The sequence below is a fragment of the Pteronotus mesoamericanus genome, unplaced genomic scaffold, assembly GCF_021234165.1.
Source record: "Pteronotus mesoamericanus isolate MK-2021 breed Mesoamerican mustached bat unplaced genomic scaffold, CSHL_Meso_final contig_182, whole genome shotgun sequence".
NCBI lineage: Eukaryota > Metazoa > Chordata > Mammalia > Chiroptera > Mormoopidae > Pteronotus > Pteronotus mesoamericanus.
In genome coordinates, this window is record NW_026555078.1 from 6,897,608 (window position 1) to 6,921,292 (window position 23,685).

Here is a 23,685-nt window from a genome sequence, read left to right on the forward strand (position 1 = left end):
TTGGGGAAAAGTGAAATCTCCTCTCCCCCTTTCAAGCCTCGCCCGCATCGTAATTCCTTTTATTTTTACTTTCGAGCCATGTAAGGCATGTAGACAGGGTAGGAGCGTTCCGGAGACACGTAGCCAGCGGCGCAAAGCCGGCCCGCTCGTGCGGCCCCAGCCCGGGGTAGGGACAGGCCGCACGACTTCTGCCCTGCCAGCGTCGCTTCCCTCAGTCCTGGACTCGCCGGGTCGCAGGGCCCCAGCCGGCCACCCCCACCCCGCGGTGCCGCAGGAGGCGAATCCCCTTGGCCCGGCCCGGCCCCATCTGGCCCCTGGCTGCGTCCCGGAGCGCCCAGGGGAGGGTCTGATCGCGGAGCGGAGAGGAGTCGGGGGGTGCGGCAGGGCCGGTCCTGGCGGGTCCGCACCCGCGCCCCAAGCTGCCCGGAGGCCCGGCCCACGTTTTCCCTCTCTCCGACTCCCTCCGCCCCCTGCGCTCCGTCCCTCCCCTTCGCTCTCCTCCCTCCCTGCGCTTCCCCTCCTCCTGGCTGGTCATGTGTCGCCTTTTTTTGTTTGCAGTGGAAACAATTTCTCGCTGCTCGACGCGCCCCGGCCCGACGCGCCGCGGCGGAGGCGAGCGGGAGGCGGGACGGGGCGGGGAGAGCGGCGGGGCCGGCGGGAGGACGCGCTGCGCGCCGGGCGGACGCCGCAGGTCCCATGCCGCGCCGCGACCCCCGCGCCCCTGCCGTCCGCGCCCGCGGCCGCCCCCCGCCGCCCTCCGCCCCGGGCTTGCCGCGCCGCACGTCCCTAGCCGGGCCACCAAGAGATGCCCGCTGGGCGCCCGCGAAAGTTTGTCGGCTCCCACTAAAGGGCAGCGGCGCCCCTGCACCCCCGCGCCCCGCTCCAGCCAGGTGAGTTCGCTCCGCGCTCTCGCCAGCACCCCAGTGGGATTGGGTGACCCGGTCGGGGGCGCTCGTCCGGGGAGATCCTGGCAGCTCTCGGCAGACAAGGGACTCCACAGCTCCTGGGGGAGAGCGCGGGGCGGGGGCCTGGCCAGGCGGGGGAGACGGGAGCCCCCGAGCGGGGAACTTGCTGGGTCCGAAGAGTTTCCTGCCCCGACGTGCGGGGCTGTTTCCCAGTGCCTCGATTTCCCAAAAGACGCCCAAAAGGAACAGTGTTAGCATTGTCCGCGGAGGACAGGATCCCCGCCGTTCCTGGCGGAGGGAGAGGGTGCTGGTCCAGGGGACACCCCAAGATGAGAAACAGCCTCGTAACAAAGATACCCTCCCCCCACAAATTGTGCAGGCTGGGCACCAGCAGTGAGCGTCTCCCAAGACCCCCGAGGCCCGACCCCTCCTCATCCCGGACCTCTTTGAACCCTCCTTGGTCCTGGAGAAGTTGGGGGACGGCGGGCTTTTATTGATGTGTTTGTAAGGCTCGCAGCAGTGCGGCCAATAAAAGGTTTATGACATCTGACCAGCAGTGAAGGTATGCGAGCTCCCAATTGCCCTGTATACGGGGAGAAGAGCAGTTTCCCCGTTGCTTGGCAACTCCGCTGATTGACGCGGGACGCAGCCAATTGCGGCTCCCGCAGGTCCCCTTGAAATGTTTTTGACAAGTACAGTAGATGCGAGTGGAGCGCGTGCGTGTGTGTGTGCGCGCGCGCGCGCACGGAGGGTGGGGGTTACCTCCCCCCCAACTCGAGATTGCCCTGCTAGGCTTGGGGAGGATTTCTCAACTTTTTAAAGTTCACATCGTACATCTGTTCAGAGCTGGGCGAGTAATGTCTTTGTCAGTTATTCGGAGACAATTCTGATAGCCGGCAAAAAAACTAGCTTTCCTGTTGCCTTTACTCCGTTGTAAAGAAAAAAAAAATAACCAAACACGTCAAAGAGAAAGAAAGGGAGACAGAGGGAGAGAGCGATCGAGCCTGTGTTACGTGTGTGTGTGTGTGTGTGTGTTGTGGCGGGCGACCGTAACTAACCAGTAGCAAACGGAAAAGTTGTAAGGAGGTCACTAGTAGATAACTATTTGAATGTATGATGGAGCAGCCTTTCTCGATTAAAAATACTTGCTTAACTGCAGACTCACATGATTTGGATTCTTTTTCTTCCCTCCTCTAAAATTGGAGGAAAAAAGATTTGGCGAATTATGTAGTTTGAGAATAATAATGGAAAACTCAGCTGTGGTTTCTGGGAACTGTTTTTTAAAATGGAACTGGAATGATCAGCAGCTCTTGATACTGTTGCTCTAAAATACGGTTTATAGGGATGCCCTTAGCAGTTGGAAGGCATGGGTGGAGGAGAGACAAAAAGCAGCGGAGTGATCCAAGGGGACCGAACCCTGTAACCTTGTTTTCTTGACAGTGCCGTTTTTCTAATAAAACCATATTGCTGCCAATGTTTGTTTAAAACAAAAGAAAACATGGAGAATAGTGTGTTAGTTCCTTTGGGAAGCTGCTGACAAATAAGCAAACTAAAAAGAAAGAGAGCAGCATGTTGTCATAGCAACAGTGCAATTAAATTACTTTACTGTCAGCCATGATATAATTTTCCTGTTTGGAAGCTCAGGAGACGTAAAACTTTCGTGTGGAGCTGAAGTTGACTTCAGTGGCTGGGTAGTAGTCTTCGTTGGTCCTGTACTGTGGATGTTCCTGGTTATCAGGAAATTTGTTTTTTTTTAATTGAGATCCGAGGAAACTTTGAGAGAGAGAAACCTAGCTTTGATTTGTTTATAAAGAAGGTAAAAGCCTTATCAGGCTGGTCTCTGTCAAACTGCCAAGCCTAAAGATACTAGGTTATTATTTAAAATGTGTCGTGACTACCCCGGTTAGTTCATGGCAGAAAGAAATGCTCCCCATTGATGAACTTGAGGTATGCAAGCAGTCTGTTCCATGGGGCTTCAGTGCCCGGAGTTTTCTTTGCTTAAAGTTGGGCATCCCACAGCCGTTCCAGAGAGCACTCCCAGGCCTTCTCTGTCCGCAGGCTCGGTTTGACCGCCTTTAGGAGCGGGAGGGTCCTGCAGTTCTGGAGCACCCTGGGTCAGCTGTGTAGCACCCCACACGGCTTTCTAGAACTCCATTCTAGAGCTTCCCCAGTTGAAGTGGCAGTTATTTTAGGCGTAGTGTCACTGGACCTTTTGAGCCGTAGAATGACCATTTGTTTGGTTTCGATGTATTTTTTTTCTAGAGGGATTGTTTGCTCTTCTTGCTTACAGGGGAAAAATAAAACAGACACTCTTCTTAAACCAAGCGCATTGTTTTTGAGCGCTACCAACGGGAGAGGGGGGACATCGCCTCATTATCTTCATTGTTCTTTCAATCTTACACTCAGTACCAGGGGCGGAACAGCTTTGTATCTGCCAGGGTCATTCTGTTTGTGGACTTGCCATTTCCTCGTTTTCTTTTCTCATTAAGATATTTTACTCCCTGTTCTAGGTCATTGATAAACATGGGGGCAGCAGCAAAAGAGAATTATGTAGCAATTTTTGCTGGATTTGCCTTCCTTTGTTGAAGCTGCCCCTTTGCTCACCTGACTTTTCTCCCAAATTCTAATTTCAGTTAATGGCTTGTCTTTCATATTCCCATTTATTTGTATGGTGCCTGAAATTACTCACTTTTTCGTTCAGAGTGTAGTGTTGCAATAAAATTAAATGTACTGCTTCCTCCAGTTCAAATCCACAGAATGGCAATGTAATTAAAGTTGCAGAGTGATGGATGCTATTTGTATGGAAACTGAAAAAACTGGTCTTAAACTTACAGGTATTTTCTTTTTTTGAGAACGGTAAACGATGAGACCAATCAACCTAAGAGACAGGGGTTGGATATTGAGCTTGTTAGGTAATATTTATCATGGAGCTTGAAATACTTTTACCTGTATATATATTCATGAATAATAGATACACTGAGGCAACAAGGAATAGCTGATTTTCCCAGGGTCACAGTGAGAGCGTGCATAGATCCAGGAAGAAGGCATAGTGGAATTTGCCATCCTTTCTGTGATGCAGTTGCACATTAAACATGCGGTAGATATCGCCAGTCTACTGTACTGATGGTGTGGCAGGTCACTGGTGCATGCATGGTGGACCGATTTTACTTACAGTGCGTCTCTCTGTGGTGGAATTTTGGGTTTGCATTACTCAGTGTAGGAGCTGTGCGATATGTCCTCTATGGGGCGGGGGTCCATAGCAATGACAGCGGTGGGCGTGGTGACAGGAACTAGGAGGGCACAGCTGCCTCTCTGGGTTTGGGTTTCACTAACTTATTTTTTCTGTGTCATGTGTTTACCAGGAGCCTTCACGTAAATGGGTCCAGTCATGCCTCCCAGTAAGAAGCCGGAAAGCTCAGGAATTAGTGTCTCCAGTGGGCTGAGTCAGTGTTACCGGGGCAGCGGTTTCTCCAAGGCCCTTCAGGAAGACGATGACCTCGACTTTTCTCTGCCTGACATCAGATTAGAAGAGGGGGCCATGGAAGATGAAGAGCTGACCAACCTGAACTGGCTGCATGAGAGCAAGAATTTGCTGAAGAGCTTCGGGGAGTCGGTCCTCAGGAGCGTCAGCCCCGTCCAGGATCTGGACGATGACACGCCCCCGTCCCCCGCCCACTCTGACATGCCCTACGATGCCAGGCAGAACCCCAACTGCAAACCCCCCTACTCCTTTAGCTGCCTCATATTTATGGCCATCGAGGACTCTCCAACCAAGCGCCTGCCAGTAAAGGATATCTACAACTGGATCTTGGAACATTTCCCGTATTTTGCAAATGCACCTACTGGGTGGAAAAACTCAGTGAGACACAATTTGTCATTGAATAAGTGTTTTAAGAAAGTGGACAAAGAGAGGAGTCAGGTAAGCCTGTGTGTCTGGCACTCAAAGAGTTCCCGTTTTCTTTTTAAAATTTTTAATTTTCCTCCAGTAAAAAAATGGTAAGGAATGTCAAGTCACCGCACCGAGGTAGCAGTTACAAATGGATAAATTTAGTTCATTCATTTAGGTAGTTGTAAACTTCCTTTTCCTTAAGTATATTAATTAAATCCTGTTTTTGGTGTTTGAGCTGGATTGAGGTTTTCTCCCACTGTGGTAACTGAATATAATCACAAAACAAGGGTTTGCACACTGGATTGGTTTCTGTTGATGTGGACGGGTCAGTTTGGGTTTGGAGTACAAAGAGCCAGCCATTAACCACGAGGTGTATCCTAGAATAAATGGACAGTAATGGGCATTGGGAGGCGATGTGAGCATACTTACATCTTCCAAGACTAAACACAGACAGACATGAATTGCCGAGGTGCCTCTTGAAATCAGATGTCTACCTAAGTGTTTGGCAGCTTTGAAACTCCCTGAATATGAAAAATTAGCTCAGGGTAAAGTTCCCACTAGAGACTGACTTTAAAAAAAAAAAAAAAGGCTGAATTTTGATTTTAAAGCCTTAGCTTGCGCTTCATGGTCCACTAAAAGACAGTTTTCATGATCTACTTTGCCTTTCTTATAAGGATAAAATAGGTACAATAGAAAGTGGGTCGACTGTTAGAGCTGGAGACTAAAACTGTGATCCAGCTTGGAGTTCGGTAAGGTAATGGCGCCACAGTTAAGAAACTGCCAGGAAACATCCCTCAGTAGTGACCGTGGGACTGGGCGTTCCAGCCTTGTTTCTCATTAACAGTGCCGATGGGCTGCTCTTCCCCTTTTTGAAGTTCAGGTTTGGGCTCCCAGTCACTATTCTGTGGGCTCAGCAGCTGTGCAGGGTTGGGACCTTTACTTTCTCTCCAGAAACATGTTTCTGTTTCCAGTAGAACCTTGGGCCTGAGGAAATTCCACTTGTCTTGGGCATGGAAGAATGCGAATGAGGAAGTAGGGAAGACATTTTTCTCCTTGTGGCAGCTGGACACGTTTGTCTGCAGATGCTATTGACCTAGAGTTTGTGTTCAGGATGGAAAGGGGGCACCATGCGGGGTTTGAGGAGGGGCGGTGCCGGGGGAAGGACAGATGCTGCGGACACCAAGGGGCTTTGCCGTTGGCCGCCGGTGCGGTGATGCCGCGATCCAGTGTTCCTGTGCGGACAGTCGTGTCCCGGGCCCCTCCTTCATCAGGTCCTCGTATCTACGTAACTGTAACAACAGCGGCTGCTGCTCTTGTCCCCAGGTGGCCGCTTCTCTCCCTCCTCCCCTCCACATCTCAGAACGGGCTTTTGGAGACCAGCCTCCAGAGCTGGCTCTGGAGTGTTTTAAGATCAGTCTTTGAACTTAGAGAAAATTCGCTGCTTTCCTGTAAAGAGCCAAGTCTGTAGTATTAAAAGCTCCTGTTCAGGTGGGTCCCCGTGGAAAGTCCTGGAAAGCATTTTCAGATTTGAACATGGAGAAGAAGATGGTGTTCAGGTCCCCCAGAGCCGCATGTCACTGATAAGGCAAGACAGAGGACTTTTAGTTTGGTGAGAACTGGTTACACAATTCACCATGTGCCCATGTCTCCGTGTTTGGAGTCATGATGGTACACAGAGAAATTATTCAGCAAGCACACTCTGAAATGTTAGCCGAGCCACCCCAAAGCGCGCACGGAGACTGGGAGGATTGTTCACCTGCCGTGGGTGGGACACACGGGTGTTGGGTGGTCTGTCTGGTAGAACCCTTTCCCTGATGCACTTCCCCTGCCCCCAGTCCCACATTTCCAGGGGTGACAGTTGTCACTCTGAATAAATGCAGATATCACTTGTTGAAAGGGAATGGTTTTAAGGACTTACGGCTGTGACTCTTACGAAATGTTGAGTTCTGGCTTCCTACCCGTGCTGACCTGTGTTGACATGTTTCTGATCAAATGCCATCAGTTTTGTGGTTGAGAGTTTGTTCCCAGGGTTTGTCCTGCCGTGAGAACAAAGCAAGGAGTGTGAGTTTTCTGTCCCGTTTTCTCCTCCTCTTTCCTCAGGTTGCCTTGGGGCCAGCTGGTGGCTGCTCTGAGAGGCCTAGACCCCCAGGGACTCTCAGGACACTGGGGGTTTTCTCCTGGCTCTCTGAGCGGAGAGGCAGGCATTTCCCCTGCCGCTTTGCGCAGCAAAGCCTCCTTCGGCCCCGCAGGTAACCTGCTGTTCTCCAGGGGGTCGCACCTGGCGGCTCCGCCGCAGCGCAGTGACAGTAGCTGGATGCACCAAACATTGGTGGGAAAGAGGGCAGGTGAAGGGGAGAACGGAAGCCTCGCACGTTGTCTTCACAGAGTTAGCAGTTCCTTTTTTTTCCTTTTAAAAGTGTAGAACACAGTTTTAAAACTGACCCAACTGAGAATGCAGAATGTTGTGTGGTCCTTGTCCTTGAGGGGTTAGAACATGTACCCTGCTGGACACCTGTGTGGAGGGCATGTTGGCGATCAGGAATGTCTAGATCGATTGCATTAGAATCGACCGTGCCCCTTACAGATGGGACGTTGCTGGGCCCCTCCCTGGATCCTGATGCAGCGGGTTCGAGGTGGTGGGTTGGGGAAAACCGGCATCCTAATAAGCTGTTTTCATAGGTGTTTCTGACTTGCAGCCAGAATTGAGAATCCCTCAGCGAGATGCTTTTGGGTTCTTTCCAGTGCAGAGATTTCATCAAGAACATATTCTCATGAATGAGTAAGTCAGGGGAAAATAGATGGTTTTGCTTCCGTTTTATCTCTGTCTCTCCCTTTTTTTCAGTTTTATCTCTTGAAGGAATTTAAAAGATAAGAGTCTTATTTTTTGATCATGAAAAATTTAAACAGGCACAGTAGAGGGAATAGTATGATAAATCTATATAACCATCGCCTCCGGTGTTCACATCCAGATTCTGTAGTTAACAAGGGCTTCCCTTCCTTACTTCATTCTTTATTTTGCCGTGCTTAAGTATTTTGAAGCAAATCCCAGATCTTACGTCACTTTATCTCAAAATATTACAGTATGTGTGCACAAGAATCATCGACCGTTCATTACGTAACCACAGGGCCAGTATCACCTATAACAAAATGAAAAATTCTGTGGTATTATCTAATACCAGGTCCATATTCAGTTCTCCCTGATGATTTACAAAATGTTTGTTTGAGTTAGGATCCAAACATGGTTTTTTGTTTTTTTTTAAAGATTGTATTTCTTTATTTTTAGAGAAAGGGAAAGGGAGGGAGAAGGAGAAGGAGAAGGAGATAAACATCAATGTGTGGTTGCCTCTCGCATGCCCCCCTCTGGGGACCTGGCCCGCAACTCAGGCATGTGCCCTGACTGGGAATCGAACCTGTGACCCTTTTGTTCGCAGGCTGGCACTCAGTCCACTGAGCCACCCCAGCCGGGGCCCAAATGGTTTATGTATTGCATTTGGCTCTTATGTTTCTTCATCCACAGCAGCCCTGCTCCAGTCCCCTTTCATTCCCGTCCTCGTACAGACACCCATCTGCTGGGATGCAGGATGCCCTGGGTCCTGTCTGTATCCTGTCTGCTTCTTTGAGATTTCATTGAGCTTGTTCCTCTAACCTCTGTATTTTCTGTGACGTGGAAGTAAGTGCCAAAGACTAGATCACTTTCTGGCTTGGTTTTTCCCCAAGAACACTTACGGATGGCGCTGTGTGGCCTCACATCAGGAAGCCTGGTTGGCCCTTTCTTGGGGATGCTGAGGTCTAGCTCTGGGCCGCGTGGGGTCGGCTGCTCCGTCCTCTGCAAAGTCCCCCGGCAGTCTTTCATCTCATAGTTTCATTTGTGGAGAACCTTTGCCCGAATCCATCAAGATAAAGTTTCAAAGTCGGGGATTAAGTTTTATACCTCCTAAATACAGACCTTAGTTAAGACTATAAGATTAGCAAGTACTAACCCCTCTTCAATACTTGTAAATGAGAAGTAAAGAGCAGTTTTTTGTTTGTTTGGTTTCTTTTTTATTGACTGGATAATAATGGTTCAGGTATGTGTGTTTCTATTTCTGTGCTTTTTCTCAACTTCCCCTCTTGCCACTGTAACAAAAGAAAAAAACACATTGTCATAGGAGGGCTTATAATGGAAACACTGTACAAAAAGTACATTTCCTATATCCAGAACTGAGTGCTTAAAATAAAATTTTAGCTTTTCAATATGGGAAACTTGTTTTGGTTGAAACAAGACTAGATTGGAAGCCAGGACACCAGCTTCTAGTTTTGATGTTGGTCGCATGCGGCTTGGGCTTCAGTGTCCTCATCCGTAGAGAAAAGAGTTGGTAGTTGCCTGGGCTTCTTCATGGGGCCTTGGGGCGCCAGAGGCTCTGCACACAGCCTGGACTTAGTGACCACGGGTCACGTGACTATGCATATCACGTTTTCCTAGGGAATCCCAAGATTTCATTTATTTCGTTTTATTTATTTTGTTTTCGTTTTTAAATGGAACTTCTGACCCAGGAAAGGAAAAGAACGACTGGCCTTTTATAAGAGTAGCCAACTATCCCCTTTCTTCCTTACTATAACCCTGTGAGGTGGTCCCATTTTCCTTCTTAAAATAGATGATGAGTTAAGCTTAGAGTGGTTTAGCCACTTGTTGGAGGCTGCACAGCTAGTAAGTAGTGGAACACGAATGTACCCAAAATCCCTCCAATTCTTAAGGGCTTCTGTGTGCTTAAATGAACCCTGGTGCTTGATTATACCTCAGCACAGAGGCTGTGGTAGACGGTCTCTATGTGCTTCCTCAAAATACTCTATAAACCTGAGTCGTGGAGGACTACAATGACCCACACAAATCCAGAATTCACTCTGGGGGCACAGGAGAGAGAAAGATAAACATAGAGCATATTTTTGTGCTATTGCATTTGGACCAAATTCTGTCTCCGTCTGCAAATGGAAAGAAAGGTGTCTCACTTGCACAGAGCTCATCACGGCCCTCTCTGCTTTCTATTCCCAGGCTCTGTCCCAGGCCCCCTGCCTCCCGGGCCGCGTCCACTGGGATGCGGCCCGAGCTCAGAGCCCCTGCGTCCTGCTCCGACACTGTTTCTACAGGTCCCACCCGCTCCCCCACCCTCCAGCCCCAATGATGCTCCTTTTTCCAGGGATGATGGGATTCCTTTTCCAAGGCAGTTTAGAAAAAGAGGCAGCGCCCTTTCAAGGGGGAGCACCCCCGTGTGCCCAGATGTCCCTGATATTTTTCCTTTCGGTATAAGCGCAGAACAAGGGCATTTCCCTTTCCTGTGACTCTAGTAACATACTAATTTAATTAGTGGCCATTTTAGGAAGGAGAGATGACTGTTTTTGTTTGTTTGTTTATTTTGGGGGGGATAAATAATACTCTTTGAAAGACTGTGCAGTCTGGTCTTGGTGAGTAAATTCCTAAAAATCAGGGTAATGCTGCATGGTGGTAGGACAAGCAAAAACGTGGTGAGGTATGTAAGGGGCGGTCCCTGCGCCAAGTGACGCTCAATCCCACTTCCTCCCTGAGCTGCCACTTCCAGGCCCAAGTGCCTCATTGATGTATCTGTCCAGTAGCTGTTCAGCAAATGTTGCATTCTCTTTGGTAGGGCTTTGTGGTACCTGGGTGAGCCTTTGAGATGCTACCTCATTGATGTACTGCCTGGATGTCTGACCAGCAAGAAATTGTCCTCAGAACCTCCCCTGTTGAGCCGAAGAGGCTTGGGATGCCCCTTTGAAATCACTTGAGCTGCAGGATAATTCTCTGCAGTAAACGACATAGGAGGTTGGCACGCTGACCTATTTGGAAGTCATGGGTTTTGCTTCTTTTACAAATAGTGGTGGGGTATTTGGATTCCACACCCACACGGAGTCCTTGGTCATCTTAATGTTCCTCTTAAGCTTTGGCAAGATGATGGCGGGTTTTAGATTTCAGAGAAAATTCCACAGCCTTCCCAATGGACAATTCTTGCTCCTGACACAGAAGATAGAGATATATTTTAAAAAGGATAATATAATGTTTTGATGATACTGTGTTTATTAGGCAGATTTTTTTTTTTTTTTTACAGACTTTTGGTTTCATGCACCTTTCAGGCGTTTTATTGTTGTCATGTTTAACTTACTTGTTGCTTGTCTCAATGAATACGTCTAACTACCCCTGTAAGAATTTATCCCTCGGCTACCTTTGTTTGCACGCGGGCGTGAAGTTTTCCGACTGCAGGCATTTACTAAGGTGGTTCCTGTTGAATGCGTCCCTATTAGCAGGCCTTCAGGATCCCATCCCTTCTAATTTCGGGGACTTGGAGCACCCTCTGTGTATTAGAATTATTTGGTGATACCCAAGGTTGAAATAAAAAGTGAGATTTGGTTCTTGCCTTTTAGGAGCTTGTGTTCCAGGGAAACTGGGGGCCTAGACAGAATAACAAAGACTGATAAACCGCCCCACGCGCAGGGGGCGAGCCAGAGCGGTATGCAGTTGGTGTTACTTGAGGTTAGTTAGGGAAGCTCCCTTCCCCAGAGAGGGCCCTTTGGAGCGGAGACAAGAGATGGCAACCAGCAGGTTGTGAGTATTCCTTTTGGGGGAGCACTTAAATAAATTGTTAGCAGAGCATTCTTCTGGGGTAGGAATGAACCTGAGACCATCAAGAATGGATTCATTAGGATGAGGTTGGCTGTTTATTGTAGAAAATCCACATAACAGTGAGCAAAACGTAGCAGTGTGTTGCTCTGTCACATAAAGTACGTCTTGAGGAACTGGTTGCAGACCCACTACGTTCCACCTGTCTGTCTGCTCACCTGTTCTCGGTACATTGCTGGTTTCCGTTCTCAGGCCTTCCCATGGTTGGAGCTGACATCACCTGGCTTGTTCCCATTTTAGGAAGCAGGAAGAGAAATGCAGGGAAAGACAAAAGAAGGTTTTATTGAGTTGGCAATTTTAAGGTGCTTTTCCAGAAACTCCACACTCTGCTCTCATCTCATTGGCTAGAGCCTGGCCACATGACCCCTCTCAGCTGCAAGGACACCTGGGGAATGTAGTCTTTTAACTGGGTTCATTGCAATTTTAGATAAAATGTTGATTCTGTTACTAAGCAAGCAGGGGATTTTCTGCCAGGGAGTTGTAGATACATAGGAGATGAATGTTGCTGGACCCAAGAGATGTGTTGGAACATTACCAGAGAAAAGGGAGGAAGAGAGAGAGGTGGTCTGGGAGGTTATGTAAATAATAAGTATGAGGACTTGGTGGGGGCAGCTAAGATTGGAAGGGGAAAACTTTATATTGCTCTAGTAACTTAACTAAAGCAAAGATGCAGACCCATTTTGAAAACCTTTTTAGTTATCCGAGGTTTTGCTTCAAGATATTTTGGTTAAATCGCATTTAATATCTTCAAAAGCATTAGCTCGATCGAGGTGATGATGTCTTCTGTGCCAAGTATGGTAAGAAGAAAAGCAAGGAAATACGTGGTCGAAGATGGAGACTAGTGTCAAGTTGTTCTTTTAATAATAACTTGGTGGTTTGCTGTACAAGGTTACACAATTCCAAGGACAGAATGAAGTCTTCAAGGTGTCGTGTGTGCTTGTTGGAGCGCCTTTGCTTGTGAACCCAGAAACCAGAAACCAGAACCCAGAAACCAGAAAATACAGAAAATACAGGCAGAGCGACTGTGCTGCTTATGGCAGGGAGGGGCTCTCCAGTTACCCTCTTCCTTCTCTCCCCACAGGCTGTGTAGGGTTCCCCCCGGGCCTGATGGGGTCGAGTTCAGTGTTGCCTTCCATTTGTTGGAGCTCTGCGAAGTGCCTCACAGAAGGCTGTGACTGTCTTCCTCTAGGGACAGGCCCGATAAGTGACTTAACTAATGTCATTAGACAGAAAACAGCCAGCCAGCAGAACGCTCATAATATTGTGTTTTCAGAAGGATAGGCCAAGTCATGTGAGCGCTGAGTGCAATCATGGAGTCGCCACGGAGGGGAGAGAAATCTAGGGTCTCTTGGAACCAGCACATAGGCACTGTGGCCCAGAGCTGGGTGCAGAGCCGCACCAAGTCCTTCTGGAATACTTCACGGACTGCCGAGTTCCTTCCAGAACCTTCCCTAGCTGCAGTTATGTAAAGTAAGAACCTCTTCGCACAGCCATGATGCTGAGACCCTGCAGAAGCCTTAGTTTGCAAAGGAAAAATTAGATGCTGCACTTTAAAGAAAAGCAGTAGCTTCAGTCATTTTAGAAGCATTTTCAGTAGTGCCTCGTTCATGCCATACATATTTGTGGAAGGCCAGGCACTGGTCTGGGTGCCGGGGGTGCGGTTTTGACCCGGGACAGTTCCCTGGCTGTTCTCCTAGACTGTCTGTGGAACAGGGAGTGGGTGAGGGGGAGGCACGTGCAAGCAGGAGGTTCATACATGGACATGTAGGTGATGCAGCAGGTAGTGCTCCGTGAATGGAGACAATAAAAACAAGGAGATGCATTAGAGAGGGGCGGGGAGAAAGGTGGAGGCTTCCTGGAGAAGGGGACTGGCTGTGTCTTGAATGGCAAGAGGGATGCAGCCATGCAAAGACCGCCGTCTGGGGGAACAGCAAGCGCAAAGGCCCTGAGGTGGCAATAGCTCAAAGTGCTCCAGGCCCAGGAAGGAGGCCTGTAGGAAGTGTATGGAAGGAGAAGAATGAAATGCTGAAGGGGATGCCATGGGAAAGAAGGCATCTGTTTGGGGATGGGGGTTAGACTCGATGGAAATGGCACTGGCTTAGACCAGGATTGGGGTTCTCAGAGGAGGAGGGGGGAGGGGGAGGGGGCGAGGGCGAGGGCGAGGGCGTGTGGGCAGATGTGGGTCGGGACTTGGGATGAGGGTGAGAGCAAAAATCTGAGATGGCTTTTTAACATGGAAGTGGAGCTATCAAGTTGGAAGTTTGATATGGGAGTTTTAAGCACAATAGAGAAGTTGAAATAGAGGTATAAATCTGGGACGCATTAGCGCTCAGTTGGTGAAAACTAGAGAGGATTTTTGGATTATGTCTCCATCAGAAAGGAAGAGAAATCAAACATCTATTTCAGTTCTTATAGGAAATTATATTTCCATTAGTGTTTGACTGGAGGATTCATTTGGGAGTATGTCCAGCACGGCAAATAAAAACAAAAGAGGTTCATGTTCAGAGGAAGAAATTCAGAATCATTTCAAAAATAACCTACCTGTAGTTTTTATAGCTACTCCCTGTAGTTTTGCAGGCAGAAGAGAACAAACCTTCGCTTTTTGGTAATGAGGGCGTAACTTCTCAAAGTGCTCAGGGCCAGTGGCATCTCCCATATGATGAGAGAAATGCACGCCAGTAAACATCCCATTTAGCAAAGTCCTCTAACCCATGACTTCTGCGAGCTCCCTGCCATCTGGTCCCTGGCTGGAGAGAGGAATTTTTCTTGTATATGCGTCTCCATAGCAACGAGTTTGCAGTTGATATGGAAAGTAAGCAGTTGCCTTAGCAACGGAGTTGCTGATGTGGTGGCTCCCTTGCTTTCAGGGAATGGATAAGCTGACCAAACTAGTTTAGATGCATCGGGCAGGGCGCTGTAACGCGGAGTTGTACAGGCTGGCCCTGCCAGTGTAAAATCAGCCCTGCTTTAAAAGAGATCGCAGCCCCTCCTTTTTCCAGAAGGAAGGGCGAACAGAGGTAATAAATCAGACCAAAGTAGCTGCTGTCAGTTGAAATAGATTAGAAGAGGACTCTCCTGGTGGAATTTATTTAGTTCGTTTAAAGCAGAGTGTCGTCGTCAGGACATATTTGGTTGCAAGGAAAAGAAAGCCACCCAAGTGGGCATAAGGGAAAGAGTGCTTGTCCCAGGCACGTAATCGTCAGTCCCTCGGAGCAGGGGTGAGGAGGGACAAAGCCCATCCTCAGGTCCACAGCGATTGGAACTGCTCCGCTTGTCCCTCTGCGGCCACATGGATGCCTTTCTCTGGGGATCTGGTCCAGTGTCCTCTTTGCAGCCTGGCTTCTTCTGTGTGGCTCTCGATTTCTGCCTCCTCACACCCTTGGCTTGCTGTGCAGAAGCGTTGGTGCCAGCCCTGCAATGTGATGGCTCCAGTGCCCAGCGACGTTGACCTCACCATTTGTCATAGTTCCAGATGCACCGACTTGTTCTTCCTGGGTTAGGCCGCCCCAGAGCTGGGGCAGGGCACCCGGGATCGAGGTAGCTCCTAGGATTGTCCCATCATCTGGGATGGGGCTTGGGCAGGAAACATGCCTGCACCAAAATGTTTCCTGGAAAGCCTTTGGTCTTTCAAACACATTTTCATCATGAAAATAAAAGTAATATGGAACTTTTGAGTGCTTTGTTCTTTCAGTTTCCCTTTGTGGCCCCTCAGGGCGGCTCTCACAGGTGACAGATGTGCACACCAGAGAACCCAGAGAACTCTGGGACTGTCCCGAGCCTCTTTCTCGCTTTTTTATGGTCTCTGTGATGACTTGATCTTTCCTTCATTCGTTTCCATAGATTTGGGGCTGGTGGTTCTCAAACGAGCAAAGTTTTTCTTCGGTGGCTGCTTCTTCCTGCCGGCCGCCCTCAAATTGCCTGTAATCACAGGGTTGAGTGGTTACCAAAACTTATGAACTCTAGCCCCCTGTTTTAGACAGGAATAAATGTCAGCCGTCCAACACAAGTTGTCCTGGTTTCCTAGATCAAGAGATTGGGTAATGAGTCTTGTGAACCACTGTGTACCAGCCCGAGTCATTGCTTTGGGATTTTCGACACGGGGGAAAATGTAATTGCCCTATGCTGGGAACCGGAGTTATAAAGTGATTTCAAAACTCTGGTGGAGTAGTCTAGGCACAGATAAAAAGAGACCAGGAAGCTTAAAAGTGTCATTTGCCAGTTGTCAGGGGACTGGCCCATGGCCCGCTTGCTTGGTTTGGGACTCCCAGGGGGAAAATGGCCCCTGATGGTCAGCAGAGCCAAACGGGGGCCCCCGGGGAGGGGTCGGGATTTCACTAGCTGGGTCCTTCGTGATGGCCAGGAAGGGGGCTGGTGACAGGAGAGAGGAGGTCCCCTCAGTCTCCTGGGTTCTCTTGGACATGGAGGTGGGGATGTATCCGGGGGAAACCTGGGTGCGGAATGGGAACTGACCTTTTCACAGGGCTCGTTGGGGGCTGTCTCCAGTTGCTTGGGGCACTTGCACCTGTGACCTGACCGCCTTCCAACCCCTGCAGAGCAAGTGGTATGTTCAGGGGGAGAAACAGAGCCTCAGAGAAACTCATTGGCTTGCCAAGGTCACACCGCCCGATGTGGAGTCAAGACCTGAGCATTCCTTGCCTTTCCTTTGCTCAGTTGGCTGGAGCAGGGGGCTCTCGAGTGCGGGCGGGCAGGGTAGATTTGGGAAGCTAGATGTTTCTCCTTCATGGATCCTGTTTGCGCTGACTGTTGCTTTTAGTTGGGGGTGTCGCTCCTTCCTATGAATGGCTTGACTGCTCTGGAATTCATAGGAGTAGAAGCGGTGACTGACTCGCCCCTCAGCTCTGCACTGGGGATTTGGCTCAGTTCTTGGTGTTGGCTGGGTTTTTCCCTCTTCCTGTTTCAGATGGTCACTTCTCTTCCCCTTTGGCATCGTGTGTAGGGAAACACAGCGATGTTTACCCCGTCGTTGTGTGGGAAACAGGGCCAGGCAGGCGATTTCATTCATTCCTTGTTCTTTCAGCCGCACTGAGTTCTTGGGATGTGGAGGGCGCTGTGCTGGGTGCTGTGTGGGCACAATGGGGTGTAAGACCCGGTCCTTGGGGAGTGCTTTGCGGTCCTCCCCGCCGCTTCCCTCTCCTTCAGCCCTGTACCCAACCAGGGACAAAGGTCCCCGATTCTGTCCCCAGCATGTCTCTGGGCTGCCCCTTCCTCTCTAAGCCCCCTGCTGCTGGCCTTCGTTGCTGGCTGAGTGGTCCGGGGGCCTCCTCCCTGCTCTCCTCCCTTCTCGTTACTCTCTCCTCTCAACTCTGTCGAATACAGTGCCGCCCTGTTCGGTCTCAGCCATTCAGTGGCTCCTTTTACCTGGCGTGGTTTGTCTCAAAGAGCAGCTCTGACCACTGGCTTTAGGGTGTCTAGTAGGAATGTAGATTTCTGGGCCTCAACCTAGACTTACTGACTGAGAAAATGTCTGCTCGTGCTGCCTAGGACTCTGCATTGAAGTAAGTTCACCAAATGATTCTTCTTTACCATGAAATTTGAGGAGCAAGCCCTAGAGAGGGGCCAAGTTTTCATATTCTTCCGCAGGGCATATAATGCCTGCCCATTCTTAATACGTTTTATTATAGAAGATTTCAGTACTGTAGCGTAATAGTTCCCCTGCACAATGTAACCGTCATGGGACATTGCTTCATTCCATCTCTTGCCCTTGTCACCCCCTCTGCTGGATTAGGTGTTTTTATCATCATGTCTACAGATATTTCAGAATGTACCTATAATATCTAATCCTCACATGCGTGAACACACACACATACACACAAACCACAAAACCATTATCATGCCTGAAAGCAAATTTACCAAGATTCTCTACTGTCACTAAAATCTAGTCTATTTTAGAATTTATCTGATTGGCCTGCTAAAAAGAAATTTAGCAGTGGTTTGTTCAAATGAGAATCTAGAGGAGGTCCCCATTTATTTCATGTATCTTTTTTTAAAGGTCTTTTAAAATTTATTTTTAGAGAGAGGGGAAGGGAGAGAGAAAGAAGGGAAAGAAACATCGATGAGAGAGAGAAACATGGGTCAGTTGCCTCTTGCACGTGCCCCCAACGGGAGACCTGGCCTGCATCCCAGGCATGTGCTCCGACCCGGAATCAAACTGGCAACCTTTTGCTTTGCGGGACGACACTCACCCCACGGAGCCATGCCAGCCAGGGTGATGTGTCTCTTAAATCTTTTCGATCTGGACCCCCCCTCCCCCATGCGGAGAAAGCTGTCTTCCCTTTTCTTCCTCTTTTCCTGTTGTCATCGTGCTGCTCCAGTTCCCCGTGGGCCGGGGCTGCCTGTTTCTGCAGGCGGCTGCGTGCTCCGGCGCCGACTTCCACGGGCTCTTCCCCCTCCCCTCAGGACGCTGCGTTCTCAGCTTGGAAGATGCAGCTGAGCTGAGCCTCTGCAAGCCTTCCTGCAAGCATCCCTCACCACTTTACTTTTTTTCCTCCAAACACCTTGTCCATTATTTTATAACAGTTACTTCATAGTGTAATTATTCCTTAACGTCTGTCCCTCCCGTCCTCTCCCTTTACTAATCTCCCCAGCCTGAGGTCTTGTCCATGTTTGTGTCCGGCATGTGGCAGGTACTCTTGAAATACCTTCTGAAAGAATCGATAAGCCCTAAGCCACCAATTCCGGTATTTTATAATTAACTTAGGTTCTTCTTTTTGGGAACACTTAGTATTTACTGTTAATAAGGTATGCGTATCCTACGTGGGTGGCTTTCTCTAATTAGGATGAGCATGGGTCACTGATTGTCTTCAGTCCACTCCGCCACTGCAGGTTTGCCCAGATACCTGCCTCACTCTACCGTCAATGGCCAATGGCTGTCTTCCTTTCTACCTGTTTTTGGCCATTACTACCACCCTCTTGTCAAGAATGAACAAAAGGAAGAGAGGACAACCAAATCTTAGTACTGCATGTGCTGACCAGAGAATGTTTTGCAGTTCCTGGAGAAAAAGATGGTTCAAGTGAAACAGGAGAGCTGGCCCCTGCCCTATGAAATTTACTTCATGGTAGATGACACCCAAGGGTCTGTCGCTTTGTTGAAATGCACAGGAGCACAGAAGATGTTTATTCGCTGACCGTGTGTAGAGGTCTCTTTGCTGGGTTACTAGACAATGTGGTGGCTTATAGATGAAGCATCTGAGGTCCAGATAGTGCAAGTGACTTGCTGAAAACCCGAGTATCTGGGCGGAGAGCCCAGCTCTGCTGCCTCTTGGTCGGATGCTCTTTTATCTATATCATCTCACTGCTTTATTGCTCTTCCAGGATTCTGATAAATCGGAAACAGACATGAACTTCTGCCATTTACATGGGATTTTGTTTTCCTTCATGTGTCTTATTTTGAGTTACTGAATGTACTGAAATTTTTTCTAAGTGATGTGATCATTTCTGTTTGTGACCTTTGAAAATATGCTCACATCTAACACATTTTTGTTTTGTTAAATACTCAGAATGTTCTTCAACTTTCGTCTTTGAATGAGTTTGTGGACACTGTTTTGAGTTACCTGCTACTTAGTGTAGTAACCAGAGATGATCCACACAGCTCCTTCCTGGCGTGAGCAAAGGACCCGGCTCTGTCTGGATAGTACGTGTAGAGGGTGCAGATTGCCCAGAAGTAGTGACAAATGCACTCGGAGACCATTGTAAGGTCTTTTACTTAAGTATCTGTCTTGATTAAATCTACATTCATTATCTCTGGTTCTTTGACTTATTTTAATGATTTTTCTTCCCATCCTTAGAGATAAGTTTATATCTAGGGGGTTGTTCTCTGACATCATATTACTAAGTAATAAGGTAATGATACCACTCCGTGCAGTGCCTGCAACTTTCTCATAACTCACTCATTCACCCAGCAGATGTTGATTTCATGCTTAATAAACAGGCTTTGTGCTAGGCATCAGGAAAACAAGGATGATTCCAGTCCAGTGGGAGGGATACGCGTATAAAGAAATACATATGCAACGTGACTTGGAACATCTGTGAAAGGTGCTATGGGAGGGGAGCGAGGGCTGGCTGACTCTTGGTTGTTGTATGAGTTGATTGGCAGGGTATATCTGTCGGATGGACTAGGTTAACAGAGAGAAAGCTTGGGTGGCGCACAGAGCGCTGACGTCGGTGCTAGGGGAACCAGGTCGTGAACCAGCTCTGTGACCTTGGGCAAGTCTTGCATCTCTCTGAGCCTTAGGTTTCTTCACCTGGTTCAATAAACTTCCTCGTGGGGCCTGTTGTACTTATTCACTGAGTTTATTCAATAGTTAATCTGTAAGCTGAGTTAGCCTAGATGCATGGTTCCCAAACTGCTGGCCACAGAGGACTCATCCTCCTCCTCCTCACTCCATGGTTTTGTTAAACGCATAGGATGAACACCAGGCACAGGTTCTGATCGGCATCAGATAAACAGTGTGCTAAGAACATTTCTGCCCGAGGCACAGGACCCAGATGCGGTGGCTCACACAGCAACGTTGTACGTAAACGTGTGATTTCCGAAAGGCTCTGAGCAAGTGTGGGCGTGGAGCCCCGTCCTCTCGGTGCTGACTCTGCAGAAGACCCTTTCCAGCTGGGAACAACGGGACTGTGTTGGATGCGACCTGCAAGCCCCTTCCCATGCACTGATTAAAACTATGAAGCCACGTATGTAGGAACTCATTGTGCCTTCGTTGGACCTTGTGTCTCCCAGGTGCCCCTGGGTCTCTCGTTCTCAGCTGTGTCTTATAATCAGTAGTTGGGACCTAGCTCTCCTGAACGCTCCCTCAGTATTTATGGGACCCCCCTGGGTTAGAGAACAGCAGTTCCAAGTATCCTGTTCCTGCGGGAATGGGACTGTAGGTGTGTGCACAACCACCACGTGGGCACCCTTGGCGCACATGTGCACCTGGCCAGATCGCTTGGGCAAGGCATGTCCACATTGGGCTTTTGGTTTCTTGTTCTCTGTACATTCCTCTTGACGATGTTGTCTCTTTACCAGAAAGCACTCCCAATGAAGTGGAGGCAGTGCAGGGCACATGGGATATTCCTCACCTTCCTCCCCAAGTTCCTACTCTAGCCAAGTCACACCTCTGGGCTCTCTCCCCACGTTTGCTCCTCTGTGACTGCCACTCTGGACAAGCTGCCACCTCTGCAGGCTTAATTTATTGCCAAATGGTTATTATGTTCACAGTGGTTGAATTGCATGAAATGTACTCCCAGTTGGTCTTTTTGTTCTCTGTGTAAAATATTTGGTTTACATGCCTAGCACCGTTTGTTTACCCCGGTGCTGAGGTGTGCAGGGTAGGTGGGGTGTTCCCGGCTGTCACCTGGCCATGGCTGATTGAGGTGTCGGTTACCTTCAGCAATTTGGAGACAACCAGGAAGGTTTTCAGATAAATCCATTTAGCAGCGGCCGTTTAGTCACACAGTGTCATTGTTGGATTTCTCATGGTGCCCTGTGTTCTCTCTCCTAAGTTAGTGTTGTGGCTTGACTTGTCTCTCAAAAAAGACATGTGGAAGTGTCAACCCTCGGTACCTGTGAATGTGACCTTATCTGGAAATAGGGTCTTTGTGGATATAATCATGTTAAGGGGAAGGTATACGGGATTTGGGTGTGCTTAAATCCAGTGTAACCGGGGTCCTTACAAGAGGAGACGCGAACACGCATTCAGGGAAGAATGTGTGGGAGGATGGAGGCAGAGGTTTGAGTGATGGACGAACAAGCCAAGCAGCTCTGGGAGCGTGGCATGGAACACACTCTCCTCTAGAGCCTCCCGAAGGAACCAGCTCTGCTGAGAGCCGGATTTGGACTTCAGGCCAAAACTGTGAGAGAATCAATCAACGTCTGCTGTGGACACTATTTTAAGCCACCCAGTTTTTGGCACTGTTTTCACAGCAGCCCTAGGACACTAACACAGCAGCAGAAAGAAGTGGCAGTGAGTTTCTGCCCATGCTGAAGACTTGAGAATAAAGCCCAACCAGAAGCACTTAGGAATTACATGGTGAGACTGTGTCCTTCTGCAGAAGAGGGGACTGAGGCCTCGACAGGTGCTGTGGCCACACCGTGGGGATGGACTAGGCTCCCGACCCTGCATCTCCCGAGGTTAGAACTTGCCCACTCCTAACGCTTGCCTGTCCCACTCGTGTGAAACCTGACCAAGTTAGGGGGCAAGGGGCTTGTTTTCCTCTTCAGTTTTTGGTGGTGAATGAGACCACGGAGCTTGATGACAAAGTGGGGAGCAGTTAGAGGGTTCTGCCTGTATTTGCTGTACAGACTGCAAGTGGGGAGCACAAACCACGGGGGCTCATTATTGTGGGCCCATAGCTTCCTTGGCATGCAGTTGAACTTTCTTTATCAGGAATGATGTGTGTTAAGTCCCAGTGTGCTCTTTTTCTTCCTTTCTTTCATCTCCCCTCTTTTCTGTAACTGAGAGCGTTTCATAGAAGTTTCCTCCCATTGTTTCCCTTAGGCGAAGGCGGCATGGGTGATGGAGCAGGAGGAAGGCGTAGCTTTTTAGATTTATTTGGCAATCCGGAAAGGTGCCGTCCTGTTTTAAACTCCTGACACTCACCTTGCCCTCTCCGAAGCCGGTGGAGTCCTCAGCCGGCGCCCTTCCTTACAGCCTGACTGACTTGGGTCACCACTCCCAGCTTAGTGTCGGAGGTGTTCACGGCCTGGCTAAGTCCCTCCCCAGCTCTTCACCGTCTGGGGCCGGGCATCTGTCTCACGGGCCCACTCACTCGCCATCCGTACCCACAGCAGCGTCTTAGATGCATTGACCTGTAGGTGGTTCTTGCTGCCCAGGGATCAGCGTGAACTGGGACAACTAGATGCCATACGTGCCCAACATTTCTTACTCTGAGCTGATCTAAACCTTGAACTTGGAGCGACTTTTGCGTGGAGGAATGTGTGCTTAAGCAGAAAGTCCTGTTGATTGAAACTTGAAGTCACAAGACTCGGTTTGTGTACAACTGTGAGTGCTCACCTCAGACAAGCTCTTGGTACAGAGGCGGACAGACTGGCTACTTCCCTTTAGAGTTATTAATGTATCAGCCCTTCTGTTCTGGTGACTACGTGTTCTGTGACCTCATTTTTGCTAATTAGGCGTCTGAAGGCACCTTCGTCGAATGTCTTCAATCGGTGTAGTGCAACATCATCTTAAGTCCGAGCAGCAGCCGGGCCCCCTCGCGGGGCTGCTCTCCGAGGAGGAGGGCTCACTGGCCGCCCTTGAAAGCCACGGTCGGCCTAGGCTGGCCGTGGACGGTCGGGCTGCTCCCTGGGTTCAAGGTGCTTCTCTCTCCCAAAGTTCTCGCCCTCCTAATAGGCCCCAGGAGAGAGAGCAAACAGAAGTAAGTAGACGCAGGTTCCTGTACGCCGGTCCTCTGGATTGTGGTAGGATGGGGCCGCTGTCCCGCTTGGCAGCCCGAGAGGGAACTTTCTGAGGACGCTGCCTACTGACCCTGTCATCTGCTCACCTGCTCTGAAGCGTTGAGCTCCTTTCCTTTTGCCAGTGACCATCTTTCCTGAAAAGTGACAAGGGCAGGGACTCCTGTGAGGAACTGGACTAAATGGAAGGGTGGACTGTGCCTTCAAGACGGTCACCCCTTCCGTCAGTCAGGAGCCTGGCCGCGGCTCCGCTGACAGCATTGCTGGGGGTGGCAGAGACTTCAAAGCGTTTCTGGAGGTTTGGGTCGTACACGTGGATTCATTTACTTTGGGGCTTCCTTGTGCCACTTTTATTTTCTTTAATATCTTGTCTATTATTTTGCTAGGCTCCCCCCCCCCCCAGAATAAAGGCACATTCAATAATACGAATTCTCTAGTATCCAATACAAAATGATAGTGTTGTCAGTTTGAAGAAAAAGCAAATTGTCTGCTCTGTGGGTTGGGATTTCCTCTTTTTACAAAAAGCAGCTTAGAGAAAAATCCCTGAACATAGTCTCCTGATTGAAAAATATATTAGTGGATTTCACGGCTTTATCATTTTTGTAAAGTAACAGTTTTCCTTACTTTTAAAACATTATATATATATATATATATAAAATTTTTTTTTTGCTATTGAAACATAGAGCTGAAAACATTCCCAGTGCAGAATTTTTTACAGTTTATGAAACTGAAAAAGTCTTTCTTTCATAAAATTGCATAGGTGGAAAGAACCTTGTTACTTCTTCAGTCCAGCCCTGTGTCATGG

The 23,685-nt window shown here is 49.0% G+C and overlaps 1 protein-coding gene across 5 annotated transcripts in view; it reads left to right on the forward strand.

The window, feature by feature from the left end:
• Window positions 1–23,685, forward strand: part of FOXN3 (forkhead box N3) — a 352,396-nt gene that overhangs the window by 138,325 nt on the left and 190,386 nt on the right. For 4 of the 5 annotated variants that reach the window (XM_054567164.1, XM_054567167.1, XM_054567168.1 and 1 more), the window contains one exon: window positions 4,268–4,824. In XM_054567164.1, coding sequence (XP_054423139.1) covers window positions 4,282–4,824 — 543 coding nt within the window. In that variant the 5' untranslated portion in view covers window positions 4,268–4,281. Of the gene's footprint in view, window positions 1–562; window positions 891–4,267; window positions 4,825–23,685 lie in introns of those variants that run through there. The other variant, XM_054567165.1, reaches the window with a different exon arrangement.